At 56.3% G+C, this 19813-nt stretch overlaps 1 protein-coding gene, 1 long non-coding RNA gene and 1 pseudogene across 13 annotated transcripts in view; 2 read left to right on the plus strand and 1 right to left on the minus strand.

Annotated features, from left to right (window-relative positions):
- Positions 1-19813, minus strand: part of PTPRS (protein tyrosine phosphatase receptor type S) — a 134663-nt gene that overhangs the window by 71033 nt on the left and 43817 nt on the right. For 10 of the 12 annotated variants that reach the window (XM_003316019.6, XM_054673216.2, XM_001141178.7 and 7 more), the window contains exon 2: positions 9337-9521. In XM_003316019.6, coding sequence (XP_003316067.2) covers positions 9337-9427 — 91 coding nt within the window. In that variant the 5' untranslated portion in view covers positions 9428-9521. Of the gene's footprint in view, positions 1-9336; positions 9522-16400; positions 16541-19813 lie in introns of those variants that run through there. The other 2 variants (XM_063800464.1, XM_016934758.4) reach the window with 1 other exon arrangement.
- LOC100610930 (large ribosomal subunit protein eL32-like) lies at positions 990-1413 on the plus strand (annotated as a pseudogene).
- Positions 16654-17941, plus strand: LOC134809031 (uncharacterized). Its single transcript, XR_010153518.1, has 2 exons — positions 16654-16907; positions 17407-17941. It is a non-coding gene; the product is annotated as an uncharacterized LOC134809031 (long non-coding RNA).

Genomic DNA, 19813 nt, shown 5'->3' on the forward strand with positions numbered 1-19813 from the left:
TCGCCATGTTAGCCAGGATGGTCTCGATCTCCTGACCCGCCTGCCTCAGTCTCCCAAAGTGCTGGGATTACAGGCGTGAGCCACCACGCAGCTGAGTATGCCTGTTTTAACATCCTAGAGCAACCTCATCAAGCTGCACCTGGGACAGGCTACAGTATCTGTGGAGAATTCATTAACATTGTTTCCTTTTTATTGACTATTTTTACAGTAACCTTTGCATCTCCCAGAGGGACACTAGATTTCCGGTCACAGTACACAGTAATGTTACAATGTATCCCCTAAGATGAATGGAGCTACTGCTGAGTTTTGTGTTTTTTTGTTTTTTTTTTTTTAAGAGACTGAGTCTCGCTCTGTCGCCCAGGCTGGAGTGCAGTGGCGCGATCCTGGCTCACGGCAAGCTCCGCCTCCTGGGTTCATGCCATTCTCCTGCCTCAGCCTCCCGAGTAGCTGGGACTACAGGTACCCGCAGCCACGCCCGGATAATTTTTTTATTTTTTTTTCCCGAGGGCTGCAACATACTTACAAGAGCCCTTAGGAAGCAGCCTATATATCCAATAAAAAGGAATTGATCAAGTGAATGCCAGGCTATCTACGCAGCGGAATACTACATAAGTATAAAAAGGGGGAAAAGGCCGGGTGCGGTGGCTCATGCCTGTAATCCCAGCACTTTGGGAGACTGAGGTGGGTGGATCACGAGGTCAGGAGATCGAGACCATCCTGGCTAACATGGTGAAAACCCCATCTCTACTAAAAATACAAAAAATTAGCTGGGCGAGGTGGCGGGCACCTGTAGTCCCAGCTACTCGGGAGGCTGAGGCAGGAGAATGGCGTGAACCCAGGAGGCGGAGCTTGAAGTGAGCCGAGATCGCGCCACCGCACTCCAGCCTGGGAGACAGAGTGAGACTCAGTCTCAAAAAAAAAAAAAAGAGGAAAAGCCTCTCTTCCTCGGCGCTGCCTAAGGAGGTGGCAGCCGTCTCCTCCTCAGCATCATGGCCGCCCTCAGACTCCTCATGAAGCCCAAGATCGTCAAAAAGAGGATCAAGGAGTTCATCCGGCACCAGTCAGACCAATATGTCAAAATTAAGCATAACTGGCGGAAACCCAGAGGTATTGACAACAGGGTTCGCAGAAGGTTCAAGGGCCAGATCTTGATGCCCAAGGGCCAGATCTTGATGCCCAACAGTGGTTATGGGAGCAACAAAAAACAAAGCACATGCTGCCCAGTGGCTTCCGGAAGTTCCTGGTCCCCAACGTCAAGGAGCTGGAAGTGCTGATGTGCAACAAATCTCCCTGTGCTGAGATCGCTCACAGTGTTTCCTCCAAGAAACGCAAAACCATCGTGGAAAGGGCCGCCCAGCTGCCGTCAGAGTCACCAACCCCAATGCCAGGCTGCGCAGTGAAGAAAATGAGTAGACGGATCATGTGCATGTTTTGTGTTGAAATAAATGTAGAAACTGCCAAAAAAAAAAAAAAAAAAAAAAAGGGAGTGGGGGGTGGGGGAAAGGATGCTTTTTTGTTTCAGACAGGGACTCGCTCTTCTGCCCAGGCTGGAGTGCAGTGGCACGAACATACCTCACTGCAGCCTCAATCTCCCAGGCTCAAGCGATCCTCCCAACTCAGCCTCCTGAGTAACTGGGACTACAGTCACATGCCATCACGCCCAGCTAATTTTTGTACTGAGTTTTGCCATGTTGCCCAGGCTGGTCTCGAACTCCTGTCCTCAAGCGATCCTCTCACCTCGAGATGCTTTTTTATTACTTATTTATTTATTTATTTATTTATTTCTGTGGCAGGGTCTCACTCCGTCACCCAGGCTCAAGTACAGGGCGCGATCTTGGCTCACTGCAACCTCCGCCTCCCAGGTTCAAGTGGACTCTTCTGCCTCAGCCGCCCAAGTAGCTGGGATTACAGGCACACATCACGCCCGGCTAATTTTTGTATTTTTAGTAGAGACAGGGTTTCCCCATGTTGGCCAGGCTGGTCTCAAACTCTTGGCCTCAGGTGATCCACCCACCTCAGCCTCCCAAAGTGCTGGGATTACAGGCGTGAGCCACCCTGCCCAGCCAGAATGCTTTTTAAAATAAACTACTAGGGTAGGAACAAAAAGATATACTATTAAATGGAGGGGGTGTGTATAAGCAAGAGGTAATAAAGTGTAGCAAATGGTACCATTGTACGATTTTTTAAAATGAAAAAAGGGGTTGGGCATGGTGGCTCATACCTGTAATCCCAGCACTTTGAGAGGCTGGGGCAGGCTCACTAGATCAGGAGTTTGAGGCCCGCCTGACCAACATGGTGAAACCCCGTCTCTTCTAAAAATACAAAAATTAGCCAGGCGTGGTAATGCATGCCTGTAATCCCAGCTACTCAGGAGGCTGAGGCAGGAGAATCGCTTGAACCCGGGAGGTGGAGGTTGCAGTGAGCTCAGACCGCACCACTGCACTCCAGCCTGGGCAACAGACCAAAACTCTGTCTCAAAAAAAAAAAAGAAAAAAGGGAAAGATTATATGTATGTGTAGAAACAGTGCTGCCTCCAGGGAGCTAAGTGGCTGGACACAGGGACAGAGATTTCCACTTTGGTACCTTTTTACATGTAGAACTAAAGACAAATTGAAGAAGTTATTTTTATTATTTTTTTTTATTTTTTCTTCTTCTTCTTATTTTTTTTTACAGAGACAGGGTCTCACTCTCACCTAAGGCTGGAGTGCAGTGGTGCAATCATAGCTCACTGCAGCCTCAAACTCCCGGGCTCCAGGGATCCTCTGGTCTCAGTCTCCTGAGTAATTGGAACCACAGGCGCTTGCTACCACATGCGGCTAATTTTTAATCTTTTGCAGAGACAGGGTCTCGCTATGTTTCCCAGGCTGGTCTGGAACTCCTGGGCTCAAGTGAACCTCCCATCTCGGTCTCCCAAAGCTCTGGGATTTGCAGTGTGAGCCACCGTGCCCAGCTGAAGTTATCTATTTTTATTTTTATTTTTTTGAGACAGAGTCTCACTGTGTCACCCAGGCTGGAGTGCTGTGGCGTGATCTCGGCTCACTGCAAGCTTCACCTCCCGGATTCATGCCATTCTCCTGCCTCAGCCTCCCGAGTAGCTGGGACTATAGGCGCCCGCCACCATGCCTGGCTAATTTTTTTGCATTTTTAGTAGAGATGGGGTTTCACCGTGTTAGCCAGGATGGTCTCGATCTCCTGACCTCGTGATCCACCCACCTTGGCCTCCCAAAGTGCTGGGATTACAGGCGTGAGCCACCACACCCAGCCTGAAGTTATTTTAAAACATAAAATTGCTTAAATAAAAAAGTGAGCTGATTAAAGAAAAAATGGAGCAAAACTTTGTTTTAAGAAAAAGTTTGGGGTCTGAGGAGAGGCTGAGGTCTAACAACCCAAACTTGAGCAACGCTAGGACTTTGAGCCTCTACGACCAGCTAGAAAAGGGTAGAGTGAGTCCAGGGGCCACACAGGTTGACCAGAAAAGTTCTGGAAAGTTCCAGCTATTCAGAAGCCCAGAGAGGCCTTAAGAAGGCCCGAAGTTCCAAGTGTAGGTCCCTGTGGGCCCCAACGCCTACCCATCCATGGCTCAGGCTGGGCTTTAAACAAAACAGAGTTCCTGCCCCAGTGGCCTGACCAGCCTAACCTCCCTCACTCAAGGCTCTGCTCCTGTTGATATGACCGTATGTGTGTGCTTTGAGCATCTGTCCCAAAAGTCACTAGACCTGGCCGGGCGTGGTGGCTCATGCCTGTAATCCCAGCACTTTGGGAGGCTGAGGCGGATGGATTACCTGAGGTCAGGAGTTCAGGACCAGCCTGGCCAACATGATGAAACCCCGTCTCTACTAAAAAAATACAAAAATCAGCCAGGCGTGGTGGCGGGTGCCTGTAATCCCAGCTACTTGGGAGGCTGAGGCAGGAGAATCGTTTGAACCCAGGAGGCAGAGGGTGCAGTGGGCTGACATCGTGCCATTGCATTCCAGCCTGGGTGACAAAAGCAAAACTCTGTCTCCAAAACAAAACAAAACAAAAAAATCACTAGACCCACCATGTACAGGAATGCACAGCCTCCCTTAACTTTTTTGTTTGTTTGTTTTTTGAGATGGAGTCTCGCTCTGTTGCCCAGGCTGGAATGCAGTGGTGTAATCTTGGCTCATTGCAACCTCCGCCTCCCAGGTTCAAGTGGTTCTCCTAACTCAGCCTCCCAAGTAGCTGGGATTACAGGAACCCACCACAATGCCCAGCTGATTTTAGTATTTTTAGTAGAGAGGGGGTTTCAGCATGTTGGCCAGGCTGGTCGCGAACTCCTGACCTCAAATGATCCACCCACCTCAGCCTCCCAAAGTGCTGGGATTACAGGTATGAGGCGCCGCGCCTGGCCCCTCAACTCTTACTTATCCCTCTGTTGCAGCAACAGCCAATCCCACTGTACAGATTCAGGAATGTTAATGGGTTCACAGAGCTCAGAAGCTGGGCATGGTAGCTCACGCCTGTAATCCCAGCACTTTGGGAGGCCAAAGCGGGAGGATCAACTGAGGTCAGGAGTTCGAGACCAGCTTGAACAACATGGTGAAACCCCATCTCTACTAAAAATACAAAAATTAGCCCGGCATGGTGGCGCGTGCCTGTAATCCCAGCTACTTGGGAGGCTGAGGCAGGAGAATTGCTTGAATCCAGGAGGCAGAGGTTGCTGTGAGCTGAGATCACGCCATTGCACTCCAGCCTGGGGGACAGGGCAAGACTCTGTCTCAAAAAACAAACCACCACAAAAAAGATCACAGAGCTCAGAAATAACAGCACTGGAATTTGAACCCAGGTTTCTGCCTCCAAAGCCGACATCTTACTGTCCCTTCCACATCCAGAACTTGAGCCTGATTAGGGCAGATGTTTTGCTCCACACTGAGGCTGGGGCTGCCCCCTCCTTCTGGCCTCAGGAATGGTGACCCGGGGCCATGCGTCCTCAGCCAAGGACATGAGGAAAAGTCACTGTGGCCGGGTCAAGAATGTTACTTCTGGTAAAAATCCCTCCCTCTGGAGCTGCTGGGAGGAAGGGCAGAAGCTGGCTGAGGGTAGAGACGCATCCAGCTGCCTGTCTGACCTAGAGCCAGAACACACCCCTTGCCCCCTCCAATCCAGCGAGCAAGACCGGGCGGGTGGGTGCTACAATCAGCCACTGTCTGTGCTGTTCCTTCCTCCCAGGGCCCCGTCCTCCTCCTCTCATCTGGCAGCTTCAACCTCAGCTCGGCCAGCACCTCCCCTGGGGAGCCTTCTTGGATTACTGCAGGCCCGGTCAGGAGTCCCTTATGCCCCCACCGCAGCCTGGGCGTCCCCAGAACACTGGGCTGAAATACCTGCTTATGTGGCTCTCAGCACAGAGGTCAAGGGACAGCCTTGGTTCCCTGGGACCTCAGACTTCTTCTCGGTGTGTGGTGACCCTTGAGAAAACGGAGCTCCCAACATCACTGCCTGCTCTCGGATTTGGTGGGGTTCTACCTCTCGGAAGCACCCCCATCACTGCAGAGCAGATACCCTCTCGGTCTTCTCCAGGCAGCTTTGGGATCTGAGCCAGCCTGGAAGAGCTGTCCCTGCCCACTGAGTCCCCCGTTAGAAAATGTCTTGCGAATGCTTGCAATCTCTCCTTTGGACGAAGCTTCCCCACCTTTTTCTCAGCAAAGGGGCAGAGACACAGGAAGGACACCTCTGGGGCTTGAGGGCGCCGCGCCTGCAGCTCGAGAGGCACAAAGACACGCCATGTGCTAAGCTTTATGCCTGTGGCCAGGAGGAGCAAAACTGAGGCTCAGAAAGGTGAAGAGGCCTGGCGCAGTGGCTCACACCTATAATCCCAGCACTTTGGGAGGCTGAGGCAGGCAGATCACCTGAGGTCAAGAGTTCAAGACCAGCCTGGCCAACATGGCAAAACCCCATCTCTACCAAAAATACAAAAATTAGCCAGGCCTGATGGTGCACGCCTGTAATCCCAGCTACTTGGAGGCTGAGGCAGGAGAACTGCTTGAACCTGGGAGGCAGAAGCTGCAGTGGGAGCCGAGATCGAGCCTAGGCAACAGGGCAACAGAACAAGACTTCGTCTCAAAAAAAAAAAAAAAGAGAAGGGACCTGCCTTTGGTCACACGGCATGTGATGGGCAGAGACAGGATTCCAACCCAGGCCTACCTGGCTCCAGTGCCTTGAAAATCACGCAGGCTGGATAAATGGGGTTGGGGGTCTTTATTGACCACAAGTACCGTGGACGTCCCTGTCTCTTAGATGAAGAGACAGAAGTTCATGTGGTATTGCCAATATCAAAAAAGCTGGAAAGGGAACCCAGCCCTCTCTGGAGGCAACGCGCCTGAGCCTCCCGCTCCGTGGCCTGGCTTGGCCCCATCTCTGTTTTTCCATTTCAGATTCTGCAGACAAGAATCTAGTGCCAGAGCTGGTGACCCACCCACCCTGTCCCCTCCAACCCTGCCCGGGGCCAGCCCCACGGCATCCTGGGAAGGCCCCACTGGACCTGAAGTGGTTTCTAGAGCAGAAATTGTTCCCCTATGCCTGTAACCCCAGCACTTTCTCCTGTCACCCCAGCACTTTCGCCTGCCACCCCAGCACTTTCGCCTGTAATCCCAGCACTCTGGGAGACCGAGGTGGGCAGATCACCTGAGGTCAGGAGTTCGAGACCAGCCTGGCCAATGTGGTGAAACCCTATCTCTACTAAAAATACAAAAATTAGCAGGGCATGGTGGCGGGTGCCAGTAATCCCAGCTACTCGGGAGGCTGAGGCACGAGAATCACTTGAACCTGGGAGGCGGAGGTTGCAGTGAGCCGAGATCGCACCACTGTACTCCAGCCCGGGAGACAGGAGACTCCACCTCAAAAAAAAAAACAAAAGAAAAGAAGAACTGAAAGGGGTCAGTACTGAAGGCCAGACATCCCCAGTGCAGGGGAGACAGGCCAGGAAGGCTCAGGCCCTGAAGGCAGCCAGACAGATCACGGTGCAGCTACCTGGCTTCTGGTCCCTGAGGGAGTGTGGTCATTGGGAACTTGGCCTGTGGGACCAGGCAGCTCAGGTTCAAATGGCCACTTCTGGTTGGGCACAGTGGCTCACTCTTGTAATCCCAGCACTTTGGGAGGCTGAATTGGGAGGATCGCTTAAATCTAGGAGTTTGAGACCAGCCTGGGCAACATAGTAAAAACTCCATCTCTGTAAGAAATTTAAAAACTTAGCCAGGCCAGGCACTGGGACTCACGCCTGTAATCCCAGTACTTTGGGAGGCTGAGGTGGGAGGATCGCTTAAATCTAGGAGTTTGAGACCAGTCCGGGCAACACAGTAAGAACTCCATCTCTACAAGAAATTTAAAAAATCAGGCCGGCCGGGCTCAGTGGCTCATGCCTGTAATCCCAGCACTTTGGGAGGCCGAAGCAGGAGGATCATGAGGTCAGGAGATTGAGACCACCCTGGCTAACATGGTGAAACCCCGTCTCTACTAAAAATACAAAAAATTAGCCGGGTGTGGTGGCTGGCACCTGTAATCCCAGCTACTCGGGAGGCTGAGGCAGGAGAATAGCTTGAATCTGGGAGGCAGAGGTTGCAGTGAGCCGAGATTGCGCCACTGCACTCCAGCCTGGGTGGAGATTGCGCCACTGCACTCCAGCCTGGGTGACAGAGCGAGACTCCGTCACAAAAAATTAGTTAAAATAAATTAAATAAATAAATAAATAAAAATTAGCCAGGTCAGGCACAGTGGCTCATGCCTGCAATCCCAGCACTTTGGGAGGCCAAGGCGCTTCAGCCCATCTTTCTTTTTTTTCTGAGACAAGGTCTGGCTCTGTTGCCCAGGCTGAGTGCAGCGGTGCAATCAGTTTCCATAGCTGTACGACGGGGATGCTGATAACCGCATTCACCTCATCAGGGTGCGGTGGCTGATCTGAATGTATAGGGGCATTTACTAAAAAACAGCATGAGGCTGGATGCCGTGGCTGGCTCACACCTGTAATTCTAGCACTTTGGGAGGCAGAGGCAGGTGGATTGCTTGAGCTCAGAAGTTCGAGACCAGCCTGGGCAACACCGTGAAACCCCATCTCTACAAAAAATTTAAAAAATTAGCCAGGCATGGTGGCCCACGCCTGTAGTCCCAGTACCTGGGAGGCTGAGGTGGGAGGATTGCTTGAGCCTGAGAAGTAGAGGTTGCAGTGAGCTGAGATGCTGCCACTGCACTCCAGCCTGGGTGACAGAGTGAGACCCCATCTCAAAAGGAAAAAACGACAATAAAAAAAGCAGCATGAAAATAAGAAAAAGCGCAAATGAATGAGGCAGGGGTGTATGTCTCCAGTTTGTTAACCAGCAGTAATACTTATGTTTGTGGTAACACAGGATTGCCGGCCTGCTATGTCCCTAGCAGCAGGCAGGGGCTTGTGACGTGTCCATATCACAAGAATGCTGGATGTGGATAATGATATGAGCTCTGTGACAGTGGGTAAGGGAGGCTGAGCCACTAGCCCGGGGTTGTGCAGCAGGTTGGCAGCAGAGCCAGGATTCAAACTCAGCCTGACTGCAGAACCCAGTCTCTTGCCCTACTGCCCTCATCCCCTATGTCCTCATGGGCCTGAGTGATGCCTTCTCCAGGTCCTTCATGGTGGGGTGAGTCTTGGCATTGGGCCCCAGATGGACCCTCATCCTCTTCACATTACAGCCAGAAATGCTTCCTTGCCCATCTCTAAACTATACCAACCTCTTTCATCTGCAGGCCTTCCCGGGTGCTGTCATCCTGATGAGGAATGGCTTTTCTATCGGCGAACTCCTATACACCCACAAAACCCCAGTCCCGATGCCCTTTTTCCCAAGAAGCCTCCCCTGGCTCCGCCTGAGACAGTTTGTCTGCCTGTGTGTCTGCCACCAGGTGTAGGTACTGCCCACAGCAAGGGAAGGTGAACTCTGTGGCTCACTAAGCAGTGATCTCAAATAAGTCCTTGCCTCGTTTTCCCTCATCGGGAAACGTGGAAGGTAACAGAACCGGCACACTGGGTTTTGTCAGGCTCAAGGGAGAGGAAGCAGGTAAAATTAGTGCTTAGCATGGAGCCTGGGGCTGAGTTGATGCTGGGGAAACAGACGCCGTCATCATCATTACGGTTATTACTTTATGAATACCCGCATTATTATTTATCTCGGAATCTCTTAGGGCTCAGCACACAGTCCTCAGCATTCAGCCTCATTTGTGGAGCATAAAAGTTCCATTTGGCAAAATGGAGGGCCCCAGGGAGGAGGTGGGGAGTGTGCTCACACACACACAGCCATAAACACACACAGGTAAACAAACACGCAGACCCCTGCACATCCCGTGCCGGCTTCTTACCTTCTGCTGCACAGCCTCCAACGAGCAGGACCACAAGGAGGCCCATGGGACCAACCACAGACACCATGCCAGGGCCCCAGGTGGGCGCCATGCTTGGCAGTGACCTCCGATCTCCGCCCTGGAGGGGGATGGCCCCCCGGTCCCTCACAGAGAGGCCTCGAGCCGAGCGTCAGATGGGGCAACGTCTGCAGAGACAATGGAGGGCTGTGAGAGGCGAGTGGGGAAATCCAGGAGACCTTCATGGAGGAGGCAGAGGGAGGGTCACATGGAGCAGGGGAGGGTCCTGCGGGGGCTGGTCATGGGACAACGGGGAAGGATCGTGGGGTGATGGGATGGAATGAAAGTGCTGGGCCCTTGCTATAGAATTAAGGTGTCTCCCCCCTAAAAAATCATATGTTGAAACCTAGTCCCCACTATGATAGTAACAGGAGATGGAGTGTTTGGGAAGTGACTAGGTCATGAGAGCAGAGACCTCATGAACGGGATTAGTGTCATAAAGGATCTCCCAGAAAGCTCCCTTGCCCTTTCTGCCACGTGAGGACACAGGGAGAAGATGCCTTCCATGAACCAGAAGATAGCCCTCACCAGACACCAAATCTGTGTTGCCTTGATCTTGGACTTCCCAGCCTCTAGAACTGTGAGGTACCAATTTCTGTCATTTATAAGCCACTTGGTCTGTGGTATTTGGCTATAGCAGCCCAAATGGACTAAGACAGCCTCCAACCACCAGCTAAACCCCAACCCCAGCATGAGTCCCCAATGCAGGCTGGGCCCCTGACTCAGACCAAGCCCCACACCAGGACTGAGGGGTGCTGAGCCCCAGTTTTCTCCAACTCACAAGCTGCTTCTCAGGAAGGAGGGGACTCCAGACTATGCTGCTGTCTGGCTCTAAAACCTGATCCCCCAGGTTATAAGACGAATCTCTCCCACACACCTGCCTGTCCCTGCCCTGCTCTAAGACCTCCCATGGCTCCTGGAGCCCCCAGGGGAAGCCACTCTTGCTGACTTCACTGTTTCCTCTCACTTGGAGGTACAGCCAGGCCAGCCAAGCTCAGTCCCACCTCCAAGCCTTTGCTTCTGCTGTGCCCTCTGCCTGGAATGCTGTCCCCGCCACATGACAGGTCTCAGCTCAGCTGTCACTTCCTCAGGAAACCCTTCTCTGCCCCTCAAAGGTCAATTCCCCCTACATTCTACATCCCGGAGCATCAGATATGACTAAGGTTATCCTCCATGGTATTCACCCTGGTTCCCAAACTAAATGAAAAGATGTTAATCATTCAGCACGTTTCTCCCACAAGAACCTCAACTCCTCCAGGGCAGAAGGGTCCCTCGTCACATACCTTGAACCCTGGAATGGCCCCCTCCCCATCTCCCCAATCTCCACTCTGTCCAGAGCCAGGTCAGAGGGCCAGGGAGGGGAAGGGAGAGGCCCAAGGATAAGATCTTTGTTGCCTAGTCAGGCTGGCACCCATGCCAGCCCATGCCCTGGGCGGGTCCAGGCCGTGGCCACAGGAACTGGTGGCGCATAATAACGGGGCAGCCCCTGTGATTCTGACTCCCAAAATACCCAGCTGCGGTCACCTCGCCCAGCCCTGGGGCGGTCCCAGGGGAAGGATGGGCGGGTAGTGGCCGGGTCACAGCCTAGGGTGACGAACGGGATTCGGGGGGCCTCAGTGTACATAGTTAGGCCACAGGCATACAGTCAGACCAGGCACAGAGAATGATGCCTGCTAAATCACGCCACAGACATACACAGATGCACACAGTCAAACCACCGATACACACCGACACACAGTCAGACTGCAAGCAGTTGCGTATCTGCAAGAGACACAGAAACAAATGCATTCACACAGTCAGGCAGCAGAGACGGGCGCACACACACACACACACACACACACACACACACACACACACACACAATCAGGCAAATAAAACTTGCACATAGTCAGACCACAAACACAGACAGGCCCAAAATCAGACCACAGACATACACCAAGCCAGAAAAGATACACATAAGGGGTCACGGTGGGGCAGGCAGTACACGTACACAGTTGGGTTACAGGGAACTGCAAACATGCAATTAGATCAGAGATACCTACAGGTGCACAAGCCGGTCAACGTCACACGCAGACACAGGTGCTGGCACACTGTCAGACTATAGATAGGCCAGTCAGTCAGCAGACCACAGGTGCATGTGCCAGCCAGCCAAATAGAGATATGCAAAGTCAGATTCCCTTCCTACACACATATGTGCACACAGCCAGGCTACACAGACACGCACACGCACAGTCAGACTCTAGGTACACCTTGCACACAACCAGTTGGGGACTGGGAAGGTGAAGGAAATAAAGCCTAGAGCACAGTCCCTTACTCTGAGTCCCTGCCCTAGCCCTTTAAGAGCAAAAGTTGCCAACGAGGAAGGCGGTGGCCCCAGATGGAGAAAACAGCCTGTGGCCAGCTGGGGCTAGGGTGACCACAGCGGCTGGCCCTGCCCAGAAATGCACATCTGCTTGGCCACATGAGGGGGCGAGGTCAGTCCCAGACCACTTTGAGCAGCTGGGCAGGCCTGCAGAGAGCCTCTGGGGAAACTGAGGCAGCATAGCAAACCTGAAGCTCAGAGGGCCTGGGTAGGAGTCACTTGCACAGAGAGCCCAGGTGGGGCACACGTATGGAGGGCCCCAGCCACAGCTGGCTCTCCCACATCCCACGAGGACCTCAGGGCAGCATCAGCCACCTTCTATACCGGGCAGCCCTAATTACACCCTGGCTCCCACGGCAGAAGCCATGTTGGGCCCACACCTCCCTGATGTCTGCGCGGGATGGGGCTGAGCCAGGCACAGACAGGCAGGGCCTGGCCATGGACTCCCCCCAGATCCGCCACTCCAGCCTCTCAGCGGCACGGACGAGGGGCTACAGTAACAGGGGCATTTGAGGCATGGATGATGTATCAGGAATAGGGTGGTGGGAGGGGCCCAGGGAGTGGGGTTCAGACACTACCAAAGACAAAACATTCCAGGGTCCCTTAGGTGCCAATCCTCCCTAGGAGAACCTCCCATGATGGGGATAGGACCCTGCACACCCACAATCCTCCCACCGACTCCTGCTTCCACGAAAACCCCAGGCGTGAGGTCCTCTGTGAGGATTTGGGAGAGAAGATCCCTAGGTCCCATCAGCTCTGCCTTCAGAATCTGTCCCCAACCTGCCCACTTCTTACTCATTCTTCTGCCTCCACTTCTTCCAGCCCCATTGTCACCGACCTGGACAGATGTCGTCACCTCCACCCTGGTCTCCCAGCTCCCTCCCTTGTCCCTTGATCTGTTCCACTCACAGAAACCAGAAAGCATCTGCAAGCACCTGAGTCAGGGCCCATCCTTCCTCTGCCCACAGCCCTCCATGGCTCCCACCTGCCTCGGGGTCAAAGCCCAAGTCCTTCCTGAGGCCCACCAGGTCCTGCACGACCTGCCCTGTCCCCTCCGTGCCCTCCCCTCCTCCCTCTCTCCCCCTCCTCCCTCTCTCCCCCTCCTCCCTCTGCTCCAGCCACATGGGCCTCCTTGCTATTTCTCCAACACCCCAAGTGCAGTCCAGTCCTGCCCCCAGGCCTTTGCGTGGGCCATTCCTGGATTTAATATTGGCTGAGGACCAAAAGGTGAATGGGAATTGGGGGCAAGGGTGTCTCTGCACTAGGAACAGCATGAGGAAGAGCAAAGGGGCAGCACTGAGAGGTCCTAGGAGGGAGAGGGGGAGAGATGAGGACAGAGAGGTGCACACAGACTAGACCCACAGAGCAGCCAGGAGCCCTACGTGGCCCTGGGCAGGGAGGGACATGGCCAGGTTGGTGCCAGGCCAACCCTCCACCATGTCCTCTTGCAAAAGGCAGCCTGGGCCACCAGCCTTGCCACTGCCAAGAAAGGGAAACTAAGTCAGGTGCAGTAATCTGCAAGCTCCCAGTAAATGACACGGCTGTTAGGAAAAGCATGGCAGCCCATGGTGGCCAGCGAGGCTGAGCCAGGGCTAGGGAGAAGGAGAGGGAGTGGCCACTGGACCCTGAACCCACGTGGGGCTCAGGGAGGGTCTCTGCCCGCCCCACCTGGCTCTCAGGGGCTGCACTGCCCACCACTAGCTCGCGGCAGCTGGTCAGAGGCAGGCGCTTGCCTTTTACAGATGAGGAAACTGAGGCTCACAGAAAAACAGGGACTCAGCCAAGGCCCCCAGCTGGGGTGGGACTCGGGTCTAGAGCCCACGTTTAATCTTGTGACTGTGTCTTTCTCTGGCCACTGCGAGATCTCTGGACAACTCTCTCTGGGCCTGGTAGAGCCCGGTGGCCGCCTCTGGGGGCTCCCCCGCGGTGCTAATGGGGGGCGAGTGGGCACTCATTCCAACCAGGCGCCGGGGCATGGGTCACGCGATCTGGGAGCCGGCTTTGTGTGCCCACGCGGTCCAGGAAGCATAAAGGGGTGATTATGACCCAGGCCGGGCAGCAAACAGGCTGTGTCACCCGCACGAGGCGGGGGCTCTTCGGGCCAGAGGAGGCTCCCGGTGCCTCTCCCAGCCCCGGCTCCGGCTGTAGAGTCCACCCTGCCCTGTCCTGGGGCGGGAGTCTGGGGGCCTAATCCTAACCCTCAGGGGCCATCCCATGGCCCCAGGGCAGGAGAAGCTGAGGCTGATTATGCCAGCAGTGGGACTCAGGGGAAAGACCCCTGACCCTGCACAACCTCTCCACCTCCACATCCACCCCCCACCCACACCTCTCCCGTGCCACCGCCTGGAACGTCATTTCCAGGACTGGACCCTGGCCTCCAGCCTCCCTGGACACCTGGGTCACTCCCACATCCACTCAAGCAGGGACAGGCAGCGAGGGCCCCCCTGGGCAGCAAGCCCAGGCTCTGTGGCCACTGGTGGGCTCAAGTCAGCTCTGGCCAAGCCACTGTCCCTCCCAGGGCGCCATTATCTCCCTATCAGGAAACGGGCTCAGGGAGGGGCTGGGTGGGGCTGGCCCTTCCCGGAACTGAAGTCCGGGGACCTGGCTTTAATTGACTATTGATTTGTATTGGGACGACGTGAAGGCTCAGGGCACTGTCCCCACGGGTCCTGGTGGCCAGGAGTGGATGGGTGGGGCAGACAGGGAACCAGGCCCAGCCCTGGAGAGGGAAATCATTAAAGTCCACTGGGTGCCCCTGGGGTGCTGAGCCCCATTAAATGTTCTCTGTGTTTTCTGCTGTTTAACGGATTAGGAAACCCAGGCTCACCAAGGGTCCTGCATGGAGGAGGGGGCTGGGCTGGGTTAGGATTTGAGGTCAGAGCCCGGCTCTCAGTCGAGCCCAGGGTCCACATCCTCTGGGCGCCCAGGCTGCCAAAATTGCCCCGTCAGTGTGTCCCCCATGCTGGCTTCATGGAACAACTTGAGACGCCAAGATCTGGGGGTACCCCTGCTTCTGCTCACACACCCATGGGGGCTCCCAGCTCCTGTGCTCGCTGTTCTGGGCCCTTCTTGATGTGACTGCATCCATCGTCTTCCCTACCTCCTCTTCCCGAAACGTCCTGCAGTTCTCAGAATACGCTGCCTCAGGTCTCTGAGCCTCTTCGCATGCAGGTCCCCCACCTGGCACACCCTTCCCCAGCTGGCCCATGGTCAGTTCATCCTGTAAGCTGCAGCCACGAGATGCCTCCACTCCAAGCTGAGCCCCGTTCCTCCTCTGCTCTAAAACCCTCCATGGCTCCCATCAACACGTATTAAAACTCAGACTGCTACCTCAGCCTCCAGAGCTGCCAGCCCGGCCTCTGCTGACCTCATCACGCCACAACCCCCCATGCCAGGCTTCCCTTGCCACCTTGATCCCCCCACTTGTGGCCCCTGGCTCCCACAGGGGTATTTACACACACTGTTCCTTCCACCCAGCACACCCTTTCACATCCTCATCAAATCTCAGCCCTCATACTTGTCCTCAGGTCTCAGCTGAGCTGTCACCTCCTCCAGGAAGCCCTCCTGGATGCCCCAGGGTGGATCAAGACCCATTCTGAGCTACCCCATCACAGCTGTGCTCCCACTGTGGGTCTGTCAACCCCCTGGATGGAAGCCCTTTTCCCAACCCAGGAACGTGGCAAAGCCCCTGCATGCACTGGATGCCTGCTGCATAACCAGCTCCACCTGGCACTTTATCCACAGCATCCCTGTCGTCACCTGGGTTTCAGAGGTAGAAACTGAGACCATAGACAGAGACCACCCCAGGCAATGGAGGCCGAGACAGGGACAGCCTCGCATCCACCCTAGGGGGTCTGGCAGAGACTTAAAGGGTGGGGGTGAGGCTCTGGAAGGAACAGACAGCTGAGGCCAGCCTGGGTTCTGCAGGAAGCCCCTTGGGGAGGGTCACCAAACTCTGTCAGCTCAGGACTCGGGTCCTGGAACGGCTTAGAGCCCACGGACGGGAATGGGTAAAGGAAAGGTACGAGCTGCCCTGACCGTCTCAGAAGACAACACCACAGGCCCCTCCCTGAGGCCAAGCCCCCCAGTTTCTTAAAGCCCCCCAACAAAGCACAGAGGCAACATGGGGTCCACAGGCCCGAGAGGAGCGGAAACAAATGGATGGAGGTAAACTTCCTGCGATTTTCGGGGGTGGCTAAGAGCAGGGATTCCTGCCATGCACCCCCCACCGCTACCTGCCCCCTCTGCGGTCCTGTTGCCTCCTCCGCCTTCTGCGAAGTCCCCAATCAGAGCTCCCCCGGGCTGGCAGCGAAGGCTGCCCCGCGCCTGGCTCCGCCCCCGGGAGGTGGGGGAGGAGAGGGGGTGGGGGAAGGAGGTCGGGCTGGGGGCCAGGCGGGGGAGGGGACCCTGCGGAGCATAACGGTCTGGAGTTTTCCAAAGTGCAAGCGACGGGCCTGAATGGGGGGGCGCCAGGCAGCAGCAGGCCCAAGCTGGCCCTGGAGGGCGGCCGGCACGGTCAGGCCCGCGCTGGGCTGTGGGGACCCCCGTGTCCCCCAGCCTCGGAGCCTGGAGGGGGCGCGACAAGAGGGACAAAGCCCGGCGCGGCCCGGGCCTCGGGGTGGAAGGGGGTCCCGGGCGCACTCACCCCGCGGCTCGGAGATCGGGCCCGGGCCCCGCGAGGCCTCCACAGGGCCCGCCGCAGCCGGTCCCCGCGTCCCTTGGTCCGCCCGGAGCGCGGCGCGCAGCGAAGACTCGGGAGAGGCCTCGGCCTGGGGAGCTCGGCCTGGGGGCGGGGCAAGGGGCGGGGCTGTAGGGGGCGGGGTTGCAGTGGGCGGGGCTGCAGGGGACGGGCCCCGAGGAGGGGGATTGGGGGGCAGGGCGGGGCCCCGGCCGGAAGTGGGGCGGGGGGACCAGAGGGGAGCCCCATCTGGAAGCGTGGAGAGCCTCCGCAGGGGTCCATGAAACATTGAGCGAAGGGGCGCCCCAGGGAGGGCACGACCCAAGACCCCTCCCTCCCGAAGACTGGTCTCACGGGGAGCCTCTACCCTGCTCCCCGCTTCCCCAGCTCTGATCGTAGCCATGGCAACGCATGAGGAGGCTGGATGCCGGACAGGGCAGCGGAGGGCTCCCCAAACACACCCAACTACAGGAGGTCGGAGAAGGGGCAGAGTTCCCCTCCCAGTCTGGGTGGGACCGGAGGCACAGTGGTGGGGGGGGGGCGTCCCCTCTTCCCCCTCCTAGACCAGAGGGTGGGGGAGAGGCGCGGGCGCAGAGGCTTCCCTCCCGCTGGGGGTCCAGGGGAATGAATGGGGGGACACCGTGGCAGAGGCCCCCACCCTCGCCACAAGCCTGAGGAGGGGGCGGAGAGCACAGGGCCAGATTGGAAACAGATGGGGCCGCCGTGCCAGGCCCGCGACACCGGAGCAGAGGGAGAGGAGGAGGGAGAGGGAGGGGCAGACCTGTCCGGGCGGCCAATCCGAGCCAGCGTTGCGCCCGGGGTGCGGGTTTGAAAACTCCACCGGAGAGGCCCGGAATGCAGAAGCCCAGCGGGACCTGGGGGTCTGGGGACGGGGCAGGGGCAGGGGCCGGGATGGAGACCCAAGGGCTCCCGCGTCTGCTCCCATCCCTGGAAAAAACGCCTCTCTTCCCAGCATTCGCGCTGAGGACGAAGCCCGAACGCCAACGCCAACGGGATGTCCTGGGCGCTCAGCTGCCATCAGCTGTGCTTCCTCAGGCCACCGGCCACGGCTCTAGGAGGCAGACCCCACCATCACCCCCCATTCTGCAAAGAACGGAGCCGAGAAAGAGAGAGAAACGGCTGCCCACGGCCGGGAAGAGCAGGGATTGGAACCAGGGTTTGGGTCCAGAGGAGGAGCTCTCACCACAGCGCTGCTGGAGGCCTGGGGCCCCCGGAACTGAGGATATATCATGAATCATTTCAAGCCCCTTGGGTTTATCTAGGTACAGGGCCATCCTGAAGACAGACGCCCCACTCTCTAGAAGCCATTACTCAGTGGGGCAAAGGACGTGGGCTTTGATGGGAGACACACAGGCGGCTGTGAGAGCCCAGCAGAAACAATTCCGCTCCCACGGCTCCCGTCCATGCCCTCCCACTGCTACCTCAGTGGCTGGCTCCCATCTCCTTCAAACATCCAATAAATGCCTCCCTCACTGGGGGATACAACACTGCCCCTTTCCCTTACCATGCCTCAGTTTCCCTCCTCTGCAAAATGGAGCATGGAATCGCCCCGCCCCATCTCCAACAATAGGTGGCCTAGTCCACAAAGCACCATGCACACAGTAGGTGGTCTGTGAGTGTCTGCACACAGGCTCCCTGCCTGCCCCTTTGGCACACAGGAGGTGCTAAACACAGGATGCCGTGATGTCCCCCGTCCCACGCAGCCCCATCCTCGACGAGGTACACAATAGGTGCTTCACGGAGGAGGCTGCCTGGTGCCCCAGCATCACCAAAGGCACACAGGAGGTTCCCTGTGTCAATGTAGGCGTAGGAGCAACCAGCGTGACCTCCCCAACTCGGCTGGGCACACAGTGGGCCCTCAGGAGCAGAGTAGGCACCTTGCTTGTATCTGTGGCAAGGCACGGGGCTCATACAGACTCGAGTTTGAATCCAGGGATGCCCCGTGTGTCAAGAAAGGACCCGTACCTCTCGGGCCGACAGTTTCCCCATCTGCCACATAAGCCAAGCACTGAACAGGTGCTCAATGAATCCACACTGTCAGGAGGCTCGGGGCTGCATGACCTGCGGCGTACAGGCCTGGCTCTGGGCTGCCCAGGACTCGGGACGGCAGACAAGGGCTTGCCAGCCCCTTCCCAGCCAGTCCTGCCCTCTCTGGGCCTCTTGTCCATGTCTCTATGGAGGCAGACTCTTGCCCCTATTCCACAGTGGTGACTGCAGTTGGCAGGGGACACAGCCGCCCCCGAGGGGCTGGGGGAGGTGGGCCAGGTGCCCTCCCCATTGGCTGGGTGGCCCCATCAGCACAGAGCCCTACATGCGCCTAGTCCCCAGGTCTGCCTCTCCCACCAGACTGTGACCTCGGGAGGCAGAGCAGGATTTGTCTCGGTCACCCAGTGTCCCCAGCACCTAGCACAGGTCCACAGTACAAAGGAGGTTCTCAGCAGACATTTGCACAATCAGGCCCAGCCTCACCCAGGAGAGCCCCTCCGACCTTATTCTCCTCCAAAGGCCACACTGTGTGTGCCCTTGTCATAAAGCAGGCATCTTCACCTACCCTATTTTCAAGACAGGGTCTCGCTCTGTTGCTCAGGCTGGAGTGCAGTGGCACCATCATGGCTCACTCTAGCCTCAACCTCCTAGCCTCAACCTCCTGGGCTCAAGTGATCCTCCCACCTCAGCCTCCTGAGTAGCTTGGACTACAGGCACGTGCCACCACGTCTGGCTAATTTTTGGATTTTTTTGTAGACATGGGATCTCCCCATGTTGCCCCGACTGGTCTCGAACTCCTAGACTCAAGTGAACCTCCTGCCTCAGCCTCCCAAAGTGCTGGGATCACAGACATGAGCCTGTAATAAGGTTAAGCCCAGCCTACCCTTTTCTAAACAAACATTTCCAAGCCCCAATGCCAGGCACAATCCTAGACACACAGTGACCAAGACTGACAAAGATCCCTGCCCTCAGGGTGTGGATGCTCTAATGAGGGTGACACATGAGAAACAAAAGAAATCAAATCCACTGTGGGTCAGATGGTGGTAAGGGCCCTGAGGATGATTGGGTTCAGGGTTGTAGGATGAGGAGGGGGGATCGCCTGAGGCCAGGAGTTTGAGACCAGCCTGGGCAATATAGCCCATCATCTCTACAAAAACTTTTAGAAATTAGCTGGGCCTGGTGGCGCATGACCGTGGTTCCAGCTACTTGGGAGGCTGAGGGCGGGAGCATCGCTTGAGGCCAGGAAGTTGAGGCTGCAGTGAGCTAGGATGGTGCCACTGCCGTCCAGCCTGGGCGACAGAGCGAGACCCTATCTCTAAAAAAATGTAAAATAAAATAAACACAGGATAGGAGAGAGGGGAGGTGACATGCGA

Source organism: Pan troglodytes, chromosome 20 (genome assembly GCF_028858775.2).
Source record: "Pan troglodytes isolate AG18354 chromosome 20, NHGRI_mPanTro3-v2.0_pri, whole genome shotgun sequence".
In the NCBI taxonomy this organism is placed as follows: Eukaryota; Metazoa; Chordata; class Mammalia; order Primates; family Hominidae; genus Pan; species Pan troglodytes.